The sequence below is a fragment of the Myripristis murdjan genome, chromosome 15 (assembly GCF_902150065.1).
Source record: "Myripristis murdjan chromosome 15, fMyrMur1.1, whole genome shotgun sequence".
NCBI classification, from domain to species: domain Eukaryota; kingdom Metazoa; phylum Chordata; class Actinopteri; order Holocentriformes; family Holocentridae; genus Myripristis; species Myripristis murdjan.
The window spans coordinates 13,407,930-13,429,365 of NC_043994.1; the positions used below are offsets into that span (position 1 = coordinate 13,407,930).

The window sequence follows — 21,436 nt, forward strand, 5'->3', positions numbered from 1 at the left end:
GCAGTGGAGGGCTTGTTCTAACATCTGTGATGGTGCAGAATTCCTATGTAGTCCATACAGTAGCTGCTAAAATTACAGTAATTTTCCATACCGTAGGTTACAGGGTTGTTGTCTTTTTTCCATTCACTGGCAGTGTACTATCATATGGAGAGTTGCCAAACAAGGTGAAAAAGTAATTTTTTGATTTCATTCTGATTACAAACATGATATGTTTGGATGTCTATGCAAATGTTGATGTACATGTTTTTGCTTGTCCATATGTAGCAGAAAATGATCCTCGCTCTCCCATAAGTGAATCCAAACTGTTAAACAGCTGTCTGAACAACCAAACAGGAACATCCTCTCATTCCAGGGAGGTTCAACCAAGCGTCTCAGAGAGGGTCATTCTGCTTCTTACACTTGCCTTCATGTAACTGTCATGTGTGTGTATGTTTGTGTGTGCATTTGTGTTGCACTATCCAGGCAAAGAGGGAGTCCTTTGCCTTTCTGTGGGACATGGCGGTGGTGGAGTATGCTGCTCTGACAGACGACGACTGCACGCTGACAGTAACAGGAAACAGCATGAGCACCAGAGGCTACGGCATGGCCCTGCAGCATGGCAGTCCCTACCGAGACCTCTTCTCTCAGAAGTACGTGTGCACACATATAGGCTACTGTACAGAATACTGTTGCAGCTAGTGAAATCATCACCTAATATTTACCTATTTTGTAACAGCCTACATATTTTTCTTATTTTATTCCACTGCATGAGGTGTAATGTTGATGTTAATTAATGTTGTCATAATGCAGTATAATGTAATGTGAATTAAAAAAGTAAAAGATACTAGCAACCAGGATGTTTTCTCATCACAATTTATCTTGGACAGAAAAAGTGGTGTGAGCAGTGCTACTGTACTGTTTCACAGTCTATATTTGCTGATAAATTGCCAATTGTTTTGCCCAAACAACACCAGACATATGTTGCTCAAAACATTTGCAGTGCACTCTGAAAAGATTGATACACCAGCCCCTGTATTTCAGATCAGGGACACATACATTTCTCTGCCAAGTGAAATATAAATTCAAGACTTTGTGGGTTCACGGATTGATAAACCTGCAAACCGTAAACAGGGCCTTGGTAAAAGATCTTTAATACACTAGCTTTATGGCAGAAAACAAAGTGGAAATATGTGAAGGGATATGTGGTTGTGATGTTTCACAGTGTCTAAATGGATGTATGTGAAAAGTAGTGGCACTGTGTGTTTGTGTGTTTGTGTGGATTTGTGTGTGTGCGTGCATGTGTGTGTGTGTGTGTGTGTGTGTGTGTATGTGTGTGTGTGTGTGTGTATGTGTGTGTGTGCGCATGTGTGCTTTTTTCCTTTTTTCTCGGAATGAATGTTTGTGTGCAAACATGTCTGTGCCAGTCACTGTTGAAGAGCTTGAATAATGACTGTGTGGAAATCCCAGCCACTTCAGTGGGAGAGATTCACTGTCTCGCTTCAGTTTCCAGTCAGCCATCATCATTCTCCTCAACATCCATCCATCCATTCTTCCCTTCCCTCTCCCTGCTCTCTGTACGCTAACTAATGGTTGGACTGTAGCATTTGCTCATCTCTGTGGCAACGCTTGTACAGCTTAGCACAAAACTCATTTATTCTGAAACTGTTACTGTTTTCCTTTCCGTATTTTTCTTTGTTTGCGCAGAACTGCTCTCACAGCTTTTGTTAACATTTAGTGATTCTTGCAGCTATGAGTCAATAACACATCTTTCCCATCTGCTGCTAAACAAACTCCAGCATTCAATAGCATTCTACCAGCTAAGAGGCCATGAGCTGTGATTCAATGCAAAGAAATGAACTGTGTGCATTTTAGATGCTGTTTGTCCTGTCAGAAACTCATTTTCCCCTCTTTCTTTGACTAATGTTATGGCCTCAGTCAGATTAGTGACATAATTAGAGTGCGTATTATCAAGTAATTCTAGTCATGGCAGAGTCATCAAATGTTTCTCTATGTATCTATTACTATATTATTGGGTCTGTAATTTTCATCCATTATTTGCCCATGCAATTGGTATTCAGTTTTCTCCAATCTGTTCCACTTCCCATATTTTGCAGTTTGATTCCTCAGGTTTTTTATGCTATCTGCTTTGGTGCTTTACAAGCATTTACCTAGCTTCCAGTGTAATTGTTTCATTACAACCTAGTGTAAACCTTTATGCTAGAGTCACATAGATTCTCTTTTTCCTTCCCAGGATCTTGGAGCTTCAGGAGAAGGGAGACCTGGACATCCTGAAGCAGAAGTGGTGGCCAAGGAAAGGTCGCTGTGACCTGGACAGCCATGCAGATGCCCAGCCAGAGGGACGAGCGTTGAGGCTTCACAGCTTTGCCGGTGTCTTCTGCATCCTGGCAGCAGGGCTCCTGCTGGCCCTCCTGGTGGCAGCCCTGGAGACCTGGTGGAACAGCAACCACTGCCGGAGAGAGCAGCCCAAAGAGGTGACCACTGACAACTCGTCGGGCCAGGGCCCAGGCCCAAGCCTGCTAGCCCAGAACCGGGCCGTGGTGGCCACCACGGGCCTCCCAGCCCCACCAAGGCCCCGGTCAAGACCCAGACCCCCGGGCCCCCCGGTCCTGCCCAGAGATGCCACTGCCACACTCTACTTTATGGATCCAGCAGGCGCTGACGCCAGCCCCGATTTAGTAGAGCTGCAGTACACCCAGTTATAATAGGTGTGCCCCTGTGCCCTGACAATGATAGTCCAAACATCATGTGATCTATTCATTCCTTCTCATGTTGGGAGAGAGGTTGGGGTGCTTCGTTAGGGACTTCTCTGAGGCTTCTCTCTCATAAATAATTACTGTGATTCTCTCTCAATGATTTTTAACAAAAAATATATAAATATAATTAATTGCTTACACATTTTGCTAAAACAGGGATTCAGTATCATTATCATTGTTGACAATGGGAGAGAACCACAGTTGGAATGATAACAGTAAATATAGTGTGGTAGTGTGGTAAATTCAACACCATATACTGAAATTGTACTTCTGGGTCAGTGAGTGCTTCAGTTGTACAATAGCTCTCTTTAGCTAATCCATTCAAGTCTTAACGCTCTAGAGCTCTGACTTAATGTAGCTGCAATCGACTGAGCAGCCCCCTCTGCATGAGGTGTCCAGGCAACTAAGGCTTGAGATGGATCCCTAAACTAAAGTGTGAGCAAAAGCGGATGCTGCATAATCTAAGCCTTGACCTGCCTGTTTGACTTGACAGCCCAATAATGCAATAAGAGCCACTGGATGAGGACTCTGATTCAAGTTCCAGTCCTATCCTGAAAACTGTCAGCAGACAGTAAATCAAACATCACTCATGCCAGTTTTTGATGCACATGAGAGTTTGAGTTACTGGTGTTGATGTCAGGTTAAGAGTCAGTCTTTTGTGTGCAGCTGCTCTCATAATGACCACATATTGCTGTCATGTGAGACACACAGTAGCGTACCAAACATGCACTGTCTGATTATTAATGGAGTATTAGACTACGAGGTGTTTTTGAACACTATCATGGTAATGTACTCCATCATTACTGTGTTTCTAGACATGTATTTAATTGCTGGAAATATTAGTGGTCCCCCCCATGACAGCACAAGCATATGGAGGTATTATGACAGCCATTTCAAATGAAAACTAACTGCATCCCTATATACTTACAAGTCATTTCACCTGAGTGACAACTTATTGCAATTATATGTCAATGTCCAGATAAATAAGGGACCCTGTTGGTTATGTCTGGTTGTCTATGATCTCCAGCAGGTGACTAAGGATTTCAGTCTGGAAAGGGTTTCTGGTCCATTGACATATAATGACATAACAAGTGCTTCACCCGAAGGGAGGCGGGACATATGGACAGACAGAGAGAGAGACTGGGAGGAGGCAGAGGCTCTTGACACAGGTCAGGAGAGGCCTGTCATACTGGATGGTCATTGGCTGTGTCAGACGGAGGGGGCGGGGCATGGGGCTGGGCAGTTGTAGATTCCACTTCCACTGTTCATCTCACCTCACTCCTCACTGCACATCTCACCTCATGGTCCCTCCTGTTACTTGGCTTTTTTGTCTCGTGCGTCTTCAGTATGGCTCCAGTTGATGGGTGCATGGGGATAGAATGGAATGGTATTGCAGTTATGGAGGGCAGGGTGCAGCCAAAAGACTTTTCTTGGGGAAATTCAATCTGATTTTGAATCACATGGTCTTTATTTGGCTTCTCCCTCTCCTCTTTCATTTTTATGTTGCCAAACTGATACCTGTTTCTCCAAAGACAAAGGCAAAGAATTGGAATTATTGTTTTTATAAAATAATATAATATAATATAATTGAACTCTTTTGACTTTCTTTGTATCGCCTTGTCTCATGAAGACTGATTCATCTGGTTTTTGCGTCCATTAGAGCCTGTCTTGTGAACAACAGATGCTCTTTATGCAATTGAGTCGCTGCGGTGCATGGACACCTTACTGTAAAGAAAACTCAAACACTCTTGCATGAAGAGACATCTTTCTTAAAGTTCATTTGAAAAGTTGCAGACATTACCTTTTACAATCCCATATTTGAGATTCAGAGAGTTTGAAGGTAATGTCTCAACACCATGTCTTGATGTGGGCTGCTTGTAATGCTACCTTATTGTTGACTGAATGTTTGATGTCTTGAATGAAGCTGAAATAAGCCGATTTATAATTATTTCAGCTTCCTTCAAGCTGACAATGTAATAAACAGATGTAGAGGTATGTTAAGCTTTCCCTAACTGCATAGTGATTGAGTTGAATGCCTTTCATGTAGCTAACTGCTAATGACAGTAAAACAACTGTTTGTAACTCATATTTCTCTGTCTTCTCTTCCTCCTCTATCTTCTGTCTGTTCAAATTCATTATTTTATCTTCTTAATTTTCTTGCTGTGCATTCATTCTCTACTTTTATTCTTCATTCTTATTTTATATTCCACCTGGATAATTACTTTTATATTCCTCCTTCCTTCCTCTATCCACTATTGTTGGTTTCTTTTGTTCCACCCACTCTCTGTGGCTCTGCCTTTTGCCGTTCTCCCTCTCTCTCTCTCCTTCTCTATTTATATATCTCCAGGACAAAGAAGTGAACCTGGAACAGGTCCACCAGCGTTTGAACAGTCTCCTGGACGAGGATTTGGCCCACAAGCAGCTACCCGGCCAGTCTATCGAGATCTCTGCCCTGGACATTGGCAGCATGCAGCCCAGCCAGTCCCTGGAGGCCCTGTCTGCACGGGACTACCCAGCCCATCGAGGGGGGCCACCGCTATCTGTGACCACATTCCTCCAGGAGGGTCATGGAGCAGGAAGGACACTGGGCGCAGCCGCTGGCAGGACCCTGCCCCTGCCCCTCAGCAGTGCCACCATGCCCTCTATCCGCTGCAAACACAGGGCACCCAACGGGGGGCTCTTCCGACAGAGCCCAGTCAAGACTCCCATGCCAATGTCCTTCCAGTCAGTGCCAGGAGGACCCATCCCAGAAGCCATTGAGCCCAGTCATGGGACGTCCATCTGAGCACGCTGAACAATCACAGACACTGACGCTCAAAAGGGACAGTGGGGAGCTACATGATGTTCGAATGGTGTGGAGGATATAAATAAAACATGGACAAAAACAGATTTTTATTACCTGTGAAGAAGAACCAGTGAGACAAAATATGATAGGACAATAAAAAAAAAATAAAAAAAAAACTTTAATGTACATATTTGTAAGTACAAAGAGAGAGAGAGGCAACATTAAAAAAAAAAAGTGTATTTTGAATATTCTCAAAAGTTGAGTTTAAAAAACTGATACAAAAGCATTAAAAAAATGACTGAATGGCTTTGTAAATTTTGTTCTAAATGAATAAAGGTGACAATTCTTTGTGGTTGTTTTCTAAGTGCCAAGTTCAAAGATGTTTTCTTTCAAACATTTAACTGAATGTACTATGAGAATTCATGATAAAAATAGACATTTCACACTTCAAAGACACTGGAAGAATTGATCTGTTTCATATGAAAAATAAAAAAAGATGTCAGAAAAACTGAGACGTGTGCTTGAAGACATATTCAAGTTGTTAACTGTTATGTTGTGTGTGTATTCTTGTGTTTCTGGGCTGGTCAGTCTCCATGTTTGAACACATAAAACACATTTAAAAGAAATGATAAGAAAGTATGTTTTGAGAAATAATACTTTTTTTTTTTTTTTGGTTCTTATATGTAACAAGAAAACTATTTCCAACATACTGCCTTGATATGAGAATCCAATACAATAACCCTCTGAACACATGCATTTATACAGAGGTTTAGAGTTAATTAAGGCACTTGGGATCAACGCTACAAGCTTAAATAATAGGATTGGTATTTTTAAATCCACACCATATTAAAATGTTCATAGCAATCATTTATAAATGTGCATACATAACGTCATGAGTAGCTTTAGTGACAAAAAACTATTCTGCTGCAGCTTCTTATTGGTCTTCAACATAATCCAACAGGACACCCGTTTCTGGCCTTAAAAACCATTATACATGTATTGATGGTACTACACTGTTTTGTATGCATCCATACTGTCCTGCTGTGAACTGGAACCTCTTGTGGATTTACGACCTGGGACAACACGGCATTCATGATGTCAGCTTGAGATTAAAAATGATTTCTCTCAAGGAGAACAAACTGAATTTTTCAGAGTTTCCAAGGTCTGAAATGTTAAATTGGGTGGACCATTTCCAAATGTGTTTGACTGTGCTGTGAGTTTCCCCTTTTCAAAAATGTTTTTGAGGCCAAAATGAGTGCCATGCTGGATTGTGTTGAAGGCTTGAAAGATGCTGCAGCAGAGCGGTAAACTAGTGGTGAAATTGTGCTATGTATGGTTATGAATGATGGGTTTCAGTATTTTATTCCATTTTGGGTTGAAAAACACTGACCCTAACGTTTAAGCTATTAGGATTTTAAGTTATCTACGGCTGAAGCCTCTTGCACAATACAATGCTTAATGAACAGAGAATCACTCCACACCCTCCTGCCAATCTCCCAAACCTGTTGCCTTTCAGTGTCAGCCAGCTCTCCCCATCAAGTATTTACAGAATCAGTCACTACTAGCAGTCAAGATTATTGGAGTAATCCTCTGGCCAAGAAGGTCTCTTTAACCTCAAACCCAATATTCCCCTCATGCAACCAAGCCCTGCATTTAAAAGATTTACTGACTCAGATGGTGAAATAGTGATCTAGAGACTAAGATACTCTGCTGATTAATATTTAATGCTCTAGATGTTCAGTTTCAATGTTTCAGCTCTTACAAGAGATGCATGCATGTTTATAGAATCAATGGACCCTCGAGACAAAAAATAATTTATTATTTGTTCAGATCTGCAAGTACTGTTGTAGATTAAAACTAGCAGATGTAGGAGGATGTCCTCGGGGGTTAATGCCTCTTTTAACTATAACTTAAGGAAAGCAGGAGCAATAAATTGTAATTTAACAATCCATTAGAAGCACTCACAGCGTTGTCGTCATCCAAGATAGGAAAACAAGAAGAGCCTCAACCAGAGAGAGGATGCAGCTCAATAAAATAACTTACAGGTTATAAGAAAAGACACTAATATGCAATAAACTTTAATTTACTTTCATTAGGTAGAACATAATTGGCATGATGCAAATGTTCAAGACCAAAGAAACCCGCATCCAAAGACTGTGTCATGGTGTGATGTTTTTTCACTGTACGGCTCATTATCCCCACTGCTCCACGAAATTACAATGCACTATTCATGCCATTTCCCATTTAGGACTTTCATTTGTTGAATTTGGGGCAATGTTCATTTACTGGAAAGTTATGAGATTTCCGGTCACAGAAGCTTACAAAAACACTCACTGAATTGGGCTACGTTCAGTGGACATTAGATACCAGGCCACTGTTTGAAGGGATCAATTCCGATCCAGACTACTGTATCCCTGTTGCAAGCTTTGATTAAAATATAAACTGATTGAAAAATCAGTAACACCTCACTGGCTACATCACTGTACCTGTGATTGATCTTTGATGAAGCTTTAAAAGGCTTTTGTCTCAAAAGTCTCAAAATGAATGAAATTGTACACACTGAACAATGACAAGATGCAGAGAAAACAAGCACATTATTTTGAACGCAGATGCCCCATGAGAGAAGTGTTTATACATTCCAGGTGTGTAAAGATTCCTTCACAAAATTTCATGGAAATGCAAAAAAAAAAAAAAAAAAACCTTTTTGAGATATTAATGTGCAATATGAACCATTTGGCCTGCTGTTATGCGGATCTGGAACAAACTGCTGACTGAACGACTGCCCGACATGGCTGACAAATAGGCTTCTGCTTCCCAGCAGGGCAAAACAGGACACTAAGACAAATAATATTTACTCTGTTTTCTCTTAAGATGCCTACCTTTGGAGCCACATGTTGGTCTTGAACTGAACCCTGACAACACATGCTCCTCTGTGTGCTACCAGATCTGCAACCTTTATTTTTGTCGGGGTGGTCAGCCTCTCCACTCTGTTTTTTAAACCTAAGTACCAACCTGATTCTACTTTTACAAATATTTTGAGAGAATAGCAGAGGACTTGTCCTTACCCTTTGAGAGATTCCTTTTGCAGTAATGTGTGTGTTCATTTGGACTGTTTATTATTCTTATTATTATTATTTTAAAGAAAAAAGAAAGATAGAAAAAAGAAAAACCTAAAAAAAAAAAAAAAAAAAAAAACATCCCTGCTCTCTCAGGTGATTCCACTTGTCTCTACAGTGTGACCCTAAAGCCTCAAGCTTCAGAGAGGAAGGATGAACTTTAAAATTGCTCTTCTCAAGTTTGAGCGTGTGCACGCACAGGGGTGTGCTTGAGTTAGCGAATCTGTCTGCGTTAATATGTGTGTGCTGAGATTGTTATTTTGCCCTCTTCACCTTTCCTGTCCTGTGGCTCTGCCTGTCAGTCTCAGAAGTGGTGCTGAGCAGAGCTGTTAAGTTTCCATGGCTGAGCCCTAAGGAACCACTGACCTTGTTCTGAGGGCTGAGCTGAATCCTGTCAGGGACATACTTCCTGTTTTCCACTAACACAAACAGTTCACTGCCACCACTTTATGTCAGGACTCATCTTATGACACGCCCTTTTTCACCTCCACATAGGACACAGCACATACAGAAGATGTGTCTCGCTGTGCACACACACACACACACACAGAAAAAAAAATCCCCAATGGACTTACTGAGATTACTTTTGTCTACAGAGGCCATTCAAGTGCTTTTTTTTAAAAGACACTGCAATTTTCACAAATTGCCCAGTGCAGAGTGGAATGAATACGTAAAGTCAAACATAGATAATGTATTGTACACTGAAGAGAATCACATAATGGACCCATTTTGCTTGTAAAACTACAATCTCCCATCAGGTTCTCACATAGCACATTATCACAGGAACAGGGGCTTTGTAATTATACAATTGTGCCATACATGACTCGCATGGATAGTCTGTATAATTAGCTCATGTGGGCAGTGCGCAGCAATCTGGTGTACAATAACGCTCATTCTCCCTAAGGGACAGATCACTGACCGTCTGTCCAGCCTGTCTTCACAACCCTCTGTGCTTATTATCCATTCCTTTGCCCACCATACCTTAGTGGCACGCAGGGCTATCACCTTCTAGCCCTTGGAAATTTGTCTTTTTTGTCCCTAGGAGTGAGACAGTATAATTGCAGAAATCTCTCATTTCCCTGGTTTGGTGGAGTACTTGGTATAGGAATACTCTCTCAGCTCTATTCATTAGTTACAATAGGCTGGCACTGGTTCAAGGTTTCATGGACTTTGCAGAAGGCCAACCTCTCCCTCAAGCTATAATTACAAAATACAGTAATATCAGATAATTATGCAGCATGGTTGATCTCAGTGCCTCCCTCAAACTCAGTCCATTAACACCTTGAATACAAAATCACTCCCAGAATTACTCTTACAGTGGGGAACATCATAAAATTGCGATGTTCAGTGCACTCCAGTAGGCCAAGTCATTTTGTATCTTTCTGGTGAACCCACATCTCCCCAGCATAGATTTATACTCTGCTTAGAAATCTCAGGACTAACTTTTGGCAGCTCCCAGATTTTACAATAAAAGGAAAAAACATTTCCATCAAAAGTGGGCATATTGAAATATAAATATTTCAAGTGTTGTCCTGGCAGCTCAGTGGTCTATGGCACCACCATGTAAATGCAAAATCCTGGGTTCCAGTCCTGCCCAGGACCTTTGTCACAATGTTAGCCCAGTCTTTACTGCCTCTCCCAACTATGAGCTATTGAACAGTGTTTTATATCACTGAAAAATTATCCTCAAGTTTCAAACTCCATTGCATCTGCACTGGGATTATCTTGACGTGAAATTGAAATTGTTATGTGTTCCGGCAGCTGCCGATGGGAATGAGAAAAACACCAACAAACAATAAAATGGGTCATGAAATGCAAGGTACATGACCAATGGCTGTTTTTGTTAAAGTGTTTAGGGTGGGCTTTTCCTTTCATGACCAGTTAATAAACCATTACAGTTACTATAACACCTTTGATAGGCCAGTAAAAAAAAGTATTTGGTGCATGACTACCAGCACTTGACTTAGTTATTACCTATTCACAAGCAAAGCAAGATTTAGTTTAGTTGGATGATGTTGTTGTTTTCTCTCTCCTGGCACATAATTTGATTAAAAAAGACTGTAAAATCAATAATTTTCAAGAGTAGCAGTATAAGGCTCAAAAAAGAAAAAAAAAAAAAATAGGAGATTATATGTATAAAACTGATGACTCTGGAACCTAATACCTGGGACATTTTCATCTACATTGTTTATATGCTGCCCTGGTAATAACCTGTTTTCTGTTCCACACTTTTAACAACTCCAATGAAACGCTGACTAGACCAGTACCAAACAGTTTGGATTTGGGTCAGCAGCTAAAATGCCCCTGAACTCAACTCTCCTCGCATTATGGATGGATTTGGTGGATTAGTCAAGAAAGAATGAAATAAACAAAGAAGGGAAAAAAAACACACAAAATGAATATAAAAGTAGAAACTGCTATGCACGATACCTGAAGCTAAAAGAAGCTCTAGAAAATGTTAATGAGTGTAACCAAAAGGCACTATCGAAGGAAAACTTTACTTCTCCCCAGCACTATATAAAGAAACAGAGAGGGAAAAAAAAACTTTTGAATTTTTTATGAGGCAAAAACCTTTACTGAGGAAGTACAGGTGTTGCACAATGTTATTTCATACTGGTAAAACTGCATAAGTACATTGCTGTTAAATAATGCATGCTTCACAGGGTTTTCCCTACGTATTAAACTCTTGGTGGTTCACCTAGATGTTTCTCCATCTGACTTCCTGCACAAAAAAACTGATCAAATCTTTAAAATAGTTTGTTTCTCCTCTATGTATAAATCTGGAAAGAGTCTGAGGACTGTCTTTTCTCAAATTTCTGAATGGGGCCGATGCCTACAAACTGAAGTCACTCACTGACTTACTGATCTACCATGGTGGCATGGGTTGGCGGCTGCAACCCTAGAAATACACCTTTCCACCACAGCTGCCACCCCAGTTTGGGCAATCTAACAGAAAAAAATGTGTTTAATGTTGTTGCTGGTGGGAAATGCACAGGACTGAAAATCCGCTGTCCGAGTGCAAGTGAATGTGGCATAAAATGACATGGTGGCAGGCTTCCAGAGCAATTTCACCAGTGATGAGAAAATTAGAATAATTACAACTATGTCAAGTTAGTGGGTCTGTAGTCAAACAGTTTGTGGTTTCTCTTGCTTTCATCCTCCATGAATATTTCTCTAGATCCGTCCCTGGTGAAGCCTAAACATTTCTTGGGATGGATTGTTGCAGACACGTCATTTTATTATAACCATAACTACAAGCTTCCTGTGTGGAAAATGTCATCAACATGGAAGACTTTGACAAGCACTGAGTTGATCACAGAAGCGCTGTCAGTAATAATATCTGCTATAGGTCCCGAGACAGGCTGGATAAGATTCTCTACATTTGTCTAAACATTTACTCAGTTAATTCAGCAGGCTAGTGTTAGTTTAAGCCTGTGCTATCAGCTTGTAAATTTTAGTGACAATTTTAGTTAGTGACACCTCTGCAATGATTGAAGTTCCAATAATGTACATTGCATGTAATTGGTGTTAATATAATTATCCTCTCATAACTCCATAGCACACCACTGAATCTCTGTTTCATCCACAACTAAAAAATAATATATTTAGTTTATGAGGGCATTTTTTTTTTCTTTTTTTTTTTTTTAATTTAGGAGGGCAAATGAGCTTCTCAGTGTTTTCAAAAATGGTACTCTGCAAGCAGTAAAACAGTCTTCATGGGTAAAGAAAGGCACAACTCCAAAAACAAATAATACCTCGGGCATTTTTCTGGCCTAGTGTTGTGATGATCCCTCTCCCTCTGTTGGATTCTGGCCCTGCGTTCCAGTACTCATACTACCATACTATTTAGTAGGCAAAAAAAAAAAAATGTACTATTATGTCCCAATACACAGTATGTCAGATGCAGTATGCCAAGAGTACCTGGATGTTCTACTACATCCGGTCAGATTTCGCAGTATGCATTTCAGCATGCTGCTCTGGCCATTCTGACCCACAATCCTTTGCGCAGAGGACGTTATGTTGCACTGACTGAGTTGTGTGTACAGGCCACACCCACATACGGACAACAACAAAACACACATGTCGCACAAAACTCGCTCAGGTACAGCAGAAGCAACAGAAAGACAGAAGATCAGAAATATGACAGACGACAGCGCAGTATGAAACAGCACCAGCATTTTGCCTTGCGATTTGGAACGCAGGGTGGCCCTGCATTCCAAATCCCATACTTATACTTTTTACTTTTAGTATGTACTGCAGCTGCCCTTACAAAGTATGTAGTTTAGTATGAAATATGCATGCGAATGCATACTATTGGGACACTCTATATAGATCATCCCTGAAGTCCGACCCTCTTGTTCACTTCCGCCGCCGTCTGTAGCGCCAAATTTGAATTTTGTTGTCAAAATGCCGGTGCTGTTTCATACTGCGCTGTCGTCTGTATGAAGTAGATACAGTGGATAATACTAATTCTTTTTTTTTTTTTTTTTTTGCCTACTAAATGGGTATTGGAACACAGGGCTCCAGTTGGGAGTGGCAGAGGTGGGCCAGGTGGATGAGCCACACCTGCACCTACTTCCACTGATTGCTGCTCACTGATATATAAGAGGGCTGACTGGCACAGTTCTCTTTCTCTCTCCTTCCTGACAGGATGGTTTTGTTGTTGGTTGTGATAGACACTGACTATAGCATTTGTCCACACATGCATACACAACTTTCACCACTGAAACACTGATACCTTAGATTGTTTTTTTGTTTGTTTGTTTGTTTGGTTTTGTTTTTTGTACAGGGTTAACTGTAATAAATTAAATTTATCTTGTTTAAACCCGTAAGTATCTCTGTGGTCTCCCCTGTTTTTGTCTGGACTCTGAGCCAGTTCATGACAAGCGTATATGAAAGATCTTGGCCGTACATATGGTGATGCATTTCAGCTATCACTACAATATGAAGCCGTCATCAGAGCATGTATTTCATTAGCTTTAGCACCAGTCACATTTGCATAATTCCAATTATTGATGATTTACTCTCATGGCATATGGAGTCTTCCACAAACAACCCCGACTGGCCATTGGCGTCGCAGCACTGCAGGTTCTGGCTTGCTGACACCTTGCTCTCTCTTAATCATACAGCTACATCAGTGACCTGCGCATGGCTTATAATAGGGTTAATTAGGATGTGGTAATGACTTGGTCTGATGCCAAAATAATGCCCCCAAAGCTTAATGAGGTCAATTAGCAAAGGCCTATCATTAACACACTAGATGTTCTGTTTGATAACCGTCCACCTCGACCACTGATCTTGTTTCCCTATCATTTTGACAGCATTGGGCTATTTTGCTTGGTATTTTTTTTTCTTTGGGGTTTTTGCAAATATAAGTAATTCTGTTGTCTTTCAACATGAATGAATCGAAACACTGCCCTGTAACCATCCCTCATAATAACCTCATTAAATCATTTATGGCACATATGTTGTTTTTTTTTCCCAGGCAACACCAGAGGAAGAGCACCGCGCTGACTTGCATAGCACTCACCTTATTTCACACTTAGGTCAAATGAATGTGACACATCTATTTCTCCTCCTTCATGGTGCTGGAAAACAAATTAATATTTATTATGAAGCTTAATATATGTGGAGTCGTTGGGCTCCTACCTGAGCAGAACTGTATTAGCGGTGTGATAAACAACTTCTCACTATTTGATAAATAATCCAGGAGAAACACAGCATCCCGACAGCACTATGAAAGTTTTATGGCCTGTGCTACAGAGGCTCTCTCTCTCCCTCTCTCTCTCTTTCTGAATACCAGACATGACTCAAGGAGCCAGCAGAATTCCAATGTCTCTTTTTCTTTCTATCTCGTTTTTCTCGCTGTATCTCCAAATATATTTAAAATGTCTCTTTCTCTGTGGTTAGCTTTGTACACCGCATCTGTGGTGCGTGTACACATTGTACGTTTTTGAAAAATATGCTTTCTATCTCTGCATCAACAGGTTGATCTCACTACATATCAGTCTCACCACAGCTGATCATTTAATAAAGGCATTGTCTTTCTAAAGCATCAGTTTATCCACCGTTGAGTGTTGTTAGGGTGATCTGCCCAAGCTATAAATACAGTACAGGGTTTTGAAGGACCTCTAATGAGAGATACTGCATGAGTGATGGACAGACTGTTGCTTATGTGGGGATTTTTGGAGTGACAGCTTGTGTGACCATCTGGTTAAAATGAAAGTAGCAGACCACAGAGATTCATTACTTTGCTGTCTTCACTTTATTCATTATACACTTTGCCTTGACACAGGCATCAAATAACAACAGCGCTCAAATCGCATTTGGCTGCATGGTCATGACCTGCAATTTGTCTCAGTGTTTCAAGAGCCATACCAGTCTCATTTTGAATCTTGCCAGTCATAATTGCATTTGTCCGTCACAAATATCGGTTGCATAAGTATATACAGAATGTGCTTTGTATCTTAGAGGCAGCACGGTTTAGGGTTGGCCTTTAAATGGGATTAAGTGTAACAATTTATTCACTGCCTTATTTCACTGACAATACAATATGTATCTACGTGATAAATAAATTTATAGTTATCATTAAAACACATTTCAACTTTTAATCTTGCCCCCGCTGTTTCTGTGAAAATGGATGGAAAATGTGGTGGTAATCCTTGCGTATCATCTTAAATGTAGCTTCTAATTCTCTGATTTAGGAGCGCCTCCATGTGATTCCTAACTTCCTGACTGCTACATATTTTTTTGAGATAAAACTATTTCACAAAGCAATTTAGCTATGAAACAGCTTCTAAATGTGTAAAAAGTTAGAAGCAGTGATGCAGACTCCTAAATCACAAAGACCAAATCACAGCCTTGGTTTCTGCAGATAGCAGGGCTTGTAATCATCACAACATCCTCAAACCTTCAATGAAAATGAGCTTTTAAATGGTATCGCCTTATTATCATGATGGCATATCTAATTATTGATGCGCATGTGTGCGTGCTCCAGATGGATCTCCATGTTCCTGACAGGAGAAGGGGAATGTTACACAATCACCCACAAACACAGCATGCAGGGGCCAGAGGACAAGGTGATTGTTTATGCCAAAGCAGAATGAATTTTTATGAGCTGTAGATTGCTATTTGTGGGAAAATACACTCAGCAGCAAGAGATGTAATCTAGATTGTGGCATTCCCTGCAATCTCCCTCTCACTCTCTCTCACTCACATAAATAAACACATACATACTCACACACACACTGGATTGGAAAATGTGCATGCATGGGACACCATCACACCAGACTAGTATGCAGAGAGTATGTTTAGGCCTTAAGACTAAAACTAAAAGTCAAATACCTGTGAAAATTAATACTGACCAAAACTTTCCTCAAGGATCTGATCCCATTGGAGCTACTCAGAGAAAGACACAGATAGCAGCTCCAAAGTATCTATGGAGACCTGTGCATATATTTGGACTGACGTTTTGGGGTTGGGTCCATAACACTGGATTTGGAAATAGCTGTTAGAGACTCCATCTGTGTCACTGCAAGCCTAATGGCCAAGAGCGTATTTGGAGTGCCCCATGTTGGTATCAGTGCTAACGCCGGGTGGGTGGTGGTGATGGTGGTTGGTGTAAAGTGGGTGTGGATGGTGCCCTTCAGTTTGGCAAATTTTGTCCCCCTGTCCATAATTCTTAATGGCTGGCCTGCTTAGACTTATCCAATTCATATTCATGCACAAAAAACATAAAACTCAAGATTGATGAACTTTGAGTTGCTATGCATAGGTAGTTCCATTTTGTGCTGGCATGTTCTTGTGCTAGTGTGACCTTGAATCCATTTAAAAAAAAAAAAAAAAAAATGCTTTAAAGGAACCGTTTCTTCAAAGAGCGATCTCTTCAGCTTTGTTGTGAATGTTATGAGTGACAGCTCAGAGGGCTGAACCCAAGTATGGTGGAGTTCAGCAACTGGCTGAGAGGTACAAAACAGAACAAGGAAACGAGAACAAGAAAGAAAGAAAAAAGAAAGAAAAGCAGCAAAAGCGGCCAGCAGCAATTCATTTCCAATGAGAGCTGGCAACAAGAGGCAGTAGCAAGAATGGTGATGCCAGCAACCAGAGTGACGCCATGAGGTTGAGCTGAATTCAACTTTAGGCAAACTTGCGGCAGTGCCACTGAAGCAGCAGCCAATTGCAGATCAGGATTTGAGATTATTCCTGTTTTCTTTTTTTTTCCTGCAGCAGTTCAAAACAAACAATGGAACAGAAACTTATTGTGGCAGTCTCTGGGTTTCAAGAGCTTTATGATGCCAGTTTGTTCATTTATCAGGATATAGATTTAAAATTGGTCATTTAATAATGTTTGTTTATAGTTTAAAACGAAAGCTTGATAATCCAATGGAATTTTTCAACATCGCAATGCCAGTGACTAAAGCGACAGCTGCTGCCTTTGTCACAAAGCAACAGCCTGTGTCAGAGCCAACCATAACACGTAAGTAGAAACAGAGGGGCCACCAGCTATTCAGCTTGGTATAAGCCTAAAATAACCCTGTTCAACTATAAAAGCTCACCAAGACGTAGCATGCCTTGAGAGCTATTTCACAGGTTCTGGCATTGTTTCCATGGACAATGGCACCGTTCCAGGTAAAGTTCAGGGGACCGCCACTGATTTTGGCCCTGCTCAGATGGTGAGACTAAAATCTAGCAGCTAGCAGGGCTGTCAATTTTGACAGGTCAAGAGTTGACTTCACAAAAAGCAGCCAGCACCAAACAACAGACTGCAAAACAATGCAAACTGCAAGGTAGAGCATGTGCCATGTATTGTTAAGGTTTGGTCCTCCGGCCTGGGCCTTTTTGCTGCATGTGATCCCATCTTTCTCTGCCCTCTCCTGTCTCACACTACTATCACTGTCTAATAAAGCAAAAAATTCTAAATATACAAAAGTAGCTACCTTGACTGCTTTCCCAGGGACGTGAGCAGGAAGTGACGGGAAAATGGTCTCCTCAAAGTGTCTACTGCAGTAACCGTGGCAAGAGGAAGCTGCTCTTCACCTGGAGGAGGAAAAGCAGCCCCCTACTCAATGGGAGAAAACCATGTAAAAAGCATCAGGAGGTTGCTGAGAGGTTTGTGGATTTCCCCGTGGTGGGACTAATAAAGGCTTATCTTACCTTATCTTATATATTGTGATCTGCCAAAAAGAGTAGGATCAAAAAAGGATACATAGCCTATCACATCACATCACAATTGTTTTGATTTGCCTGACTGTTTGACTGAGATTTTAATTGAAGTTTTACTGAATTCTCTTGGAGCTTGACTTGACTGGTAGAACTGAAAAAGTGTATTTAAATTTTTCATAGTGTGAGCATGGACAAACAATGTGAGGAAAAAATGATGCAAGACTACAAAAAGATTAAAGCTTAAAAGATTTTTCATGAGGCACTTCCTACCCCTTGCAGGTGGTTCTCCATGCTTTGGAAGAAGAAACAAAAGGCAGAACCTGTACTTAATGGGTTCTGGCAGGACAGTTTATTGAAAGCTCCAGGTTAACCTAGTAGTCAAAGGGCCATTACAGAGCACTTAGGTTAACAACAGGTCAACCCAAAAGCCTCTGAACCCAGAACACATTTGGTATTAAAGTGCAAATTTTAAGTTATATTATAGAAAAAATAGTAATTGTAGTCAATGTATACACCAGTTAAGCAACTTTCAAGGTTCACATTTTTAACATGAATCATCAGATTGAATTAGGTTCCCAGTACAGTCAAAGCTACCAGAGTATATTCTGTACAAACTTGTACAGAATATACTGGTGACAGACATGATGATGCTGGTGACAGACAAATATGATTTCTTTGTGTTGCACTGGAAAACCCACACATCTATACAATACTTCTTGGAGAAAAGATTGTTTTACAAACTAAATGCAAATGTCCATGATTTATATTAATATATAATATTAGCTGTGCAAAGAGCGAATTTAAAGGTAAAATTACCATCTTAATTCTTCACTTAAAAAAAAAAATAAGGAAAAGAATTGTATGGTTTGAGAAATGATCGATAGTAATGTGAGGTACAGTATGCGTGGAGAGTAGTTAATGGGCTAAATCCTGCAAAACCACCAGTGTGCTACTTTAAGACAAATGTTCCTGTCAAACATATTTGATATTCATGATGCATGAACCTGGTACACTTACTCACTTGCTCAACTTAAACAGTGCAACCTGTTCACTGATACTGGTTGATACTGATGGATATTCATCACAATGTTTGCCTGTATGCCTCTTTCACTGTCCAAACATCAAATAAACTCCGCCCCGTGAAAATTTAGGAATGTTTCAAACATATTTTCTTGTAATACTTAATACTTGGGTGGATATTTCCGGGAAAGGATAATTCTGATATTTTTTAGCCTGGACTTTTTTTCTACCTTTTGGCATCCAAATGACTGAAAGGGACGAAAACAGCATTTTTTCCCTTTTGTCAGAATTATCCTTTAAGTGCTTATGAGCCAGAATCATACTTCAGGGTCAAGTAGAACTTGACAGGGCCAGGTCCGATACTTATTGTATGAAGTAAGAGGCAATATACATTTTTTTTTTTTTTTAATTTTGGAAATAGACGCTCAGAAAATAATTGACACGCTTTGGGTAGTGCTATTAGGCCTTGTAGTTGCCCGATGAGTGACGGTCCTCAGCAGAGAGCTGCATAGCTTGAATATTTATGTCAAAGGTATGGCAGTGCTGGTGGTCATTCTGCTAGAGGGGCAGCACACTGCACAAGTTTTGATTTGTTTCTGGCTAAAATTATACAAGGACAGTGATTCATAGAGAATCCCCCTGCAAAAGAAGACAAATGTAATTATGGAGACACACAACATGCAAATACAATCACACAAACACACAACATGATGTATGGAAACAGGTCTACACATTAACAGGTCTACACTTATATAATGCATGCCATCACCTTCATATGAAGTCTTCCAATTCAACCGTGCAAGTTCTCCACAATTTAAGAGTGTCTTGACACTGTTCGGGGAATCAGCATGTCCTCCACAAAGGAGGACATATGTGTGTGTGTGTGTGTGTGTGTGTGTGTGTGTGTGTGTGGGAGGCTGGGTGGGAGTACACTATGCCTCACTTCCACATGGCATCAGTTTCATAACCAGCCTGTAAACTGTGCTGTTACGTCTGTTCAGCTTCAACATGAATTGAAGGTGAATTATGAGCATCAAACTACGATTTCAATCTCAATTTTATTTTGGATTATTTGGACATTTCCAGCTGCAACCTACACCATTATGCTCCATAATTAAAATTCACAACCAGCTTTATGATTCAATGACCCCGTTCACATTAGAGCTAAATATGGTTATCACTCCTCATTTTACTGCTTAATCCAGTCAAGTTCGCTCTTGATGTAGGGCGCCAACAAGTTCTGAGTCCAAACAGGTAGCAATAACTTAGTTACCTCCAGTAATTAACTGAATTATCTTGGTTGTGTGTATGGAGGAGAAGGGGACAACCAGTAGCTGATGCATAGCGATATAGCCGATAATAAGAGTGAATCCTGTTTCTTGTTGATAGAGACAAAGAACATAAAAGACTCCAGTTTATGACTATGAGCCCCAAGAGGCTACAAGAACAGTGTAGCATTGGCAAGACATGGTATATTATGGGCTATAAGTGTCTTCTATTTATTCTTTTCACTTATTACTTGTCTTAAATGTCTCATACCTTTCATAACCACACACACATCACACACACCTAACAACCAGTTTCTAAACGCTGTGTTGTGACAGAAGTCTAGCTGCCACGGTCCCCACGGCAGGGCAGATGTCCACTCATATGGTCCCAGCCAGGGAAAGGAGACAGCTTAGATCTCATTAGCACATTACTACATCAGCATCCACACCACGAAGCAGCCTCAGGCTTTTCCTCCCACTCCACATCAACAGCTTTCATCCTCATTCAGGAACCTTTGTCCACATGTTTCTTGGAGAAAAAAAAGTGAACATAAATCTGAATCAAAGTGACAGGACCTTTCTGCATGTATATGGGCAAAGTGTAGTGATATATTCCTCACTTGGAGCATTGTGATAGATGTCTTTGCTTTTTCACTACGTCTGCGCCTCTCTGTCTCTTTGCAAAATTCACAAATGATGCTGTGCAGCCCTTCACACCACCTTGCAACAATATCACAAGTTCACCTTGCCTCTTACATGTGTAATGTGTAAGTCGACTGTGAAGCCTGATGTATTCCCTAGCAATGCTCCCCAAGGCCGTGGTGCACTTGCCTCTGTGCATAACATAACTTGTCATTTGTATTTGTCTGGGTGAACAGTGAAGACAAACTAAATACATGGAACAACAACATAATCAATACATGAACAATATAGTCTCAAAAATAACCCAGCTCATTTCACGCAGAAAAGAAAAAATCCAAGCTCCAGTACACACTGGATAATATCCAAATGTAAATGGCAAATGGTTATTTTCCCATTATTAGATTAAAAATGCATTGTGGTTAAGCCATTTCTCTGGATTGATTAACACAATTCACACAGAGGAAAAGAGCACAGAATGCCTAACAACATTCACTCCGTACAGATACTTGAGTGACTCTGATCCATGTGAGCTGTTTATCTTTAGTGTCCAATAACATCTCTCCATCGATTCCCTCTCCCTATCAGTGTAGTCGTGGCAGCTCCAATCGGCCCTGCCTTTACCAATCTACCAGGAAAACCCAACCTGTCTCCTCCTGTCACAGTTTTCCCCAAGAGAAAAACACCCCTCCT

General features: G+C 40.6%; 1 protein-coding gene across 1 annotated transcript in view; it reads left to right on the forward strand.

Moving 5' to 3' along the window:
• Window positions 1-5,992, forward strand: part of grid1a (glutamate receptor, ionotropic, delta 1a) — a 96,332-nt gene extending 90,340 nt beyond the window's left edge. The window contains exons 12-14 of the mRNA XM_030070845.1: window positions 463-629; window positions 2,231-2,471; window positions 5,101-5,992. Coding sequence (XP_029926705.1) covers window positions 463-629; window positions 2,231-2,471; window positions 5,101-5,538 — 846 coding nt within the window. The 3' untranslated portion in view covers window positions 5,539-5,992. The remainder of the gene's footprint in view (window positions 1-462; window positions 630-2,230; window positions 2,472-5,100) is intronic.
• The last annotated feature ends 15,444 nt before the right edge of the window (window positions 5,993-21,436 follow it).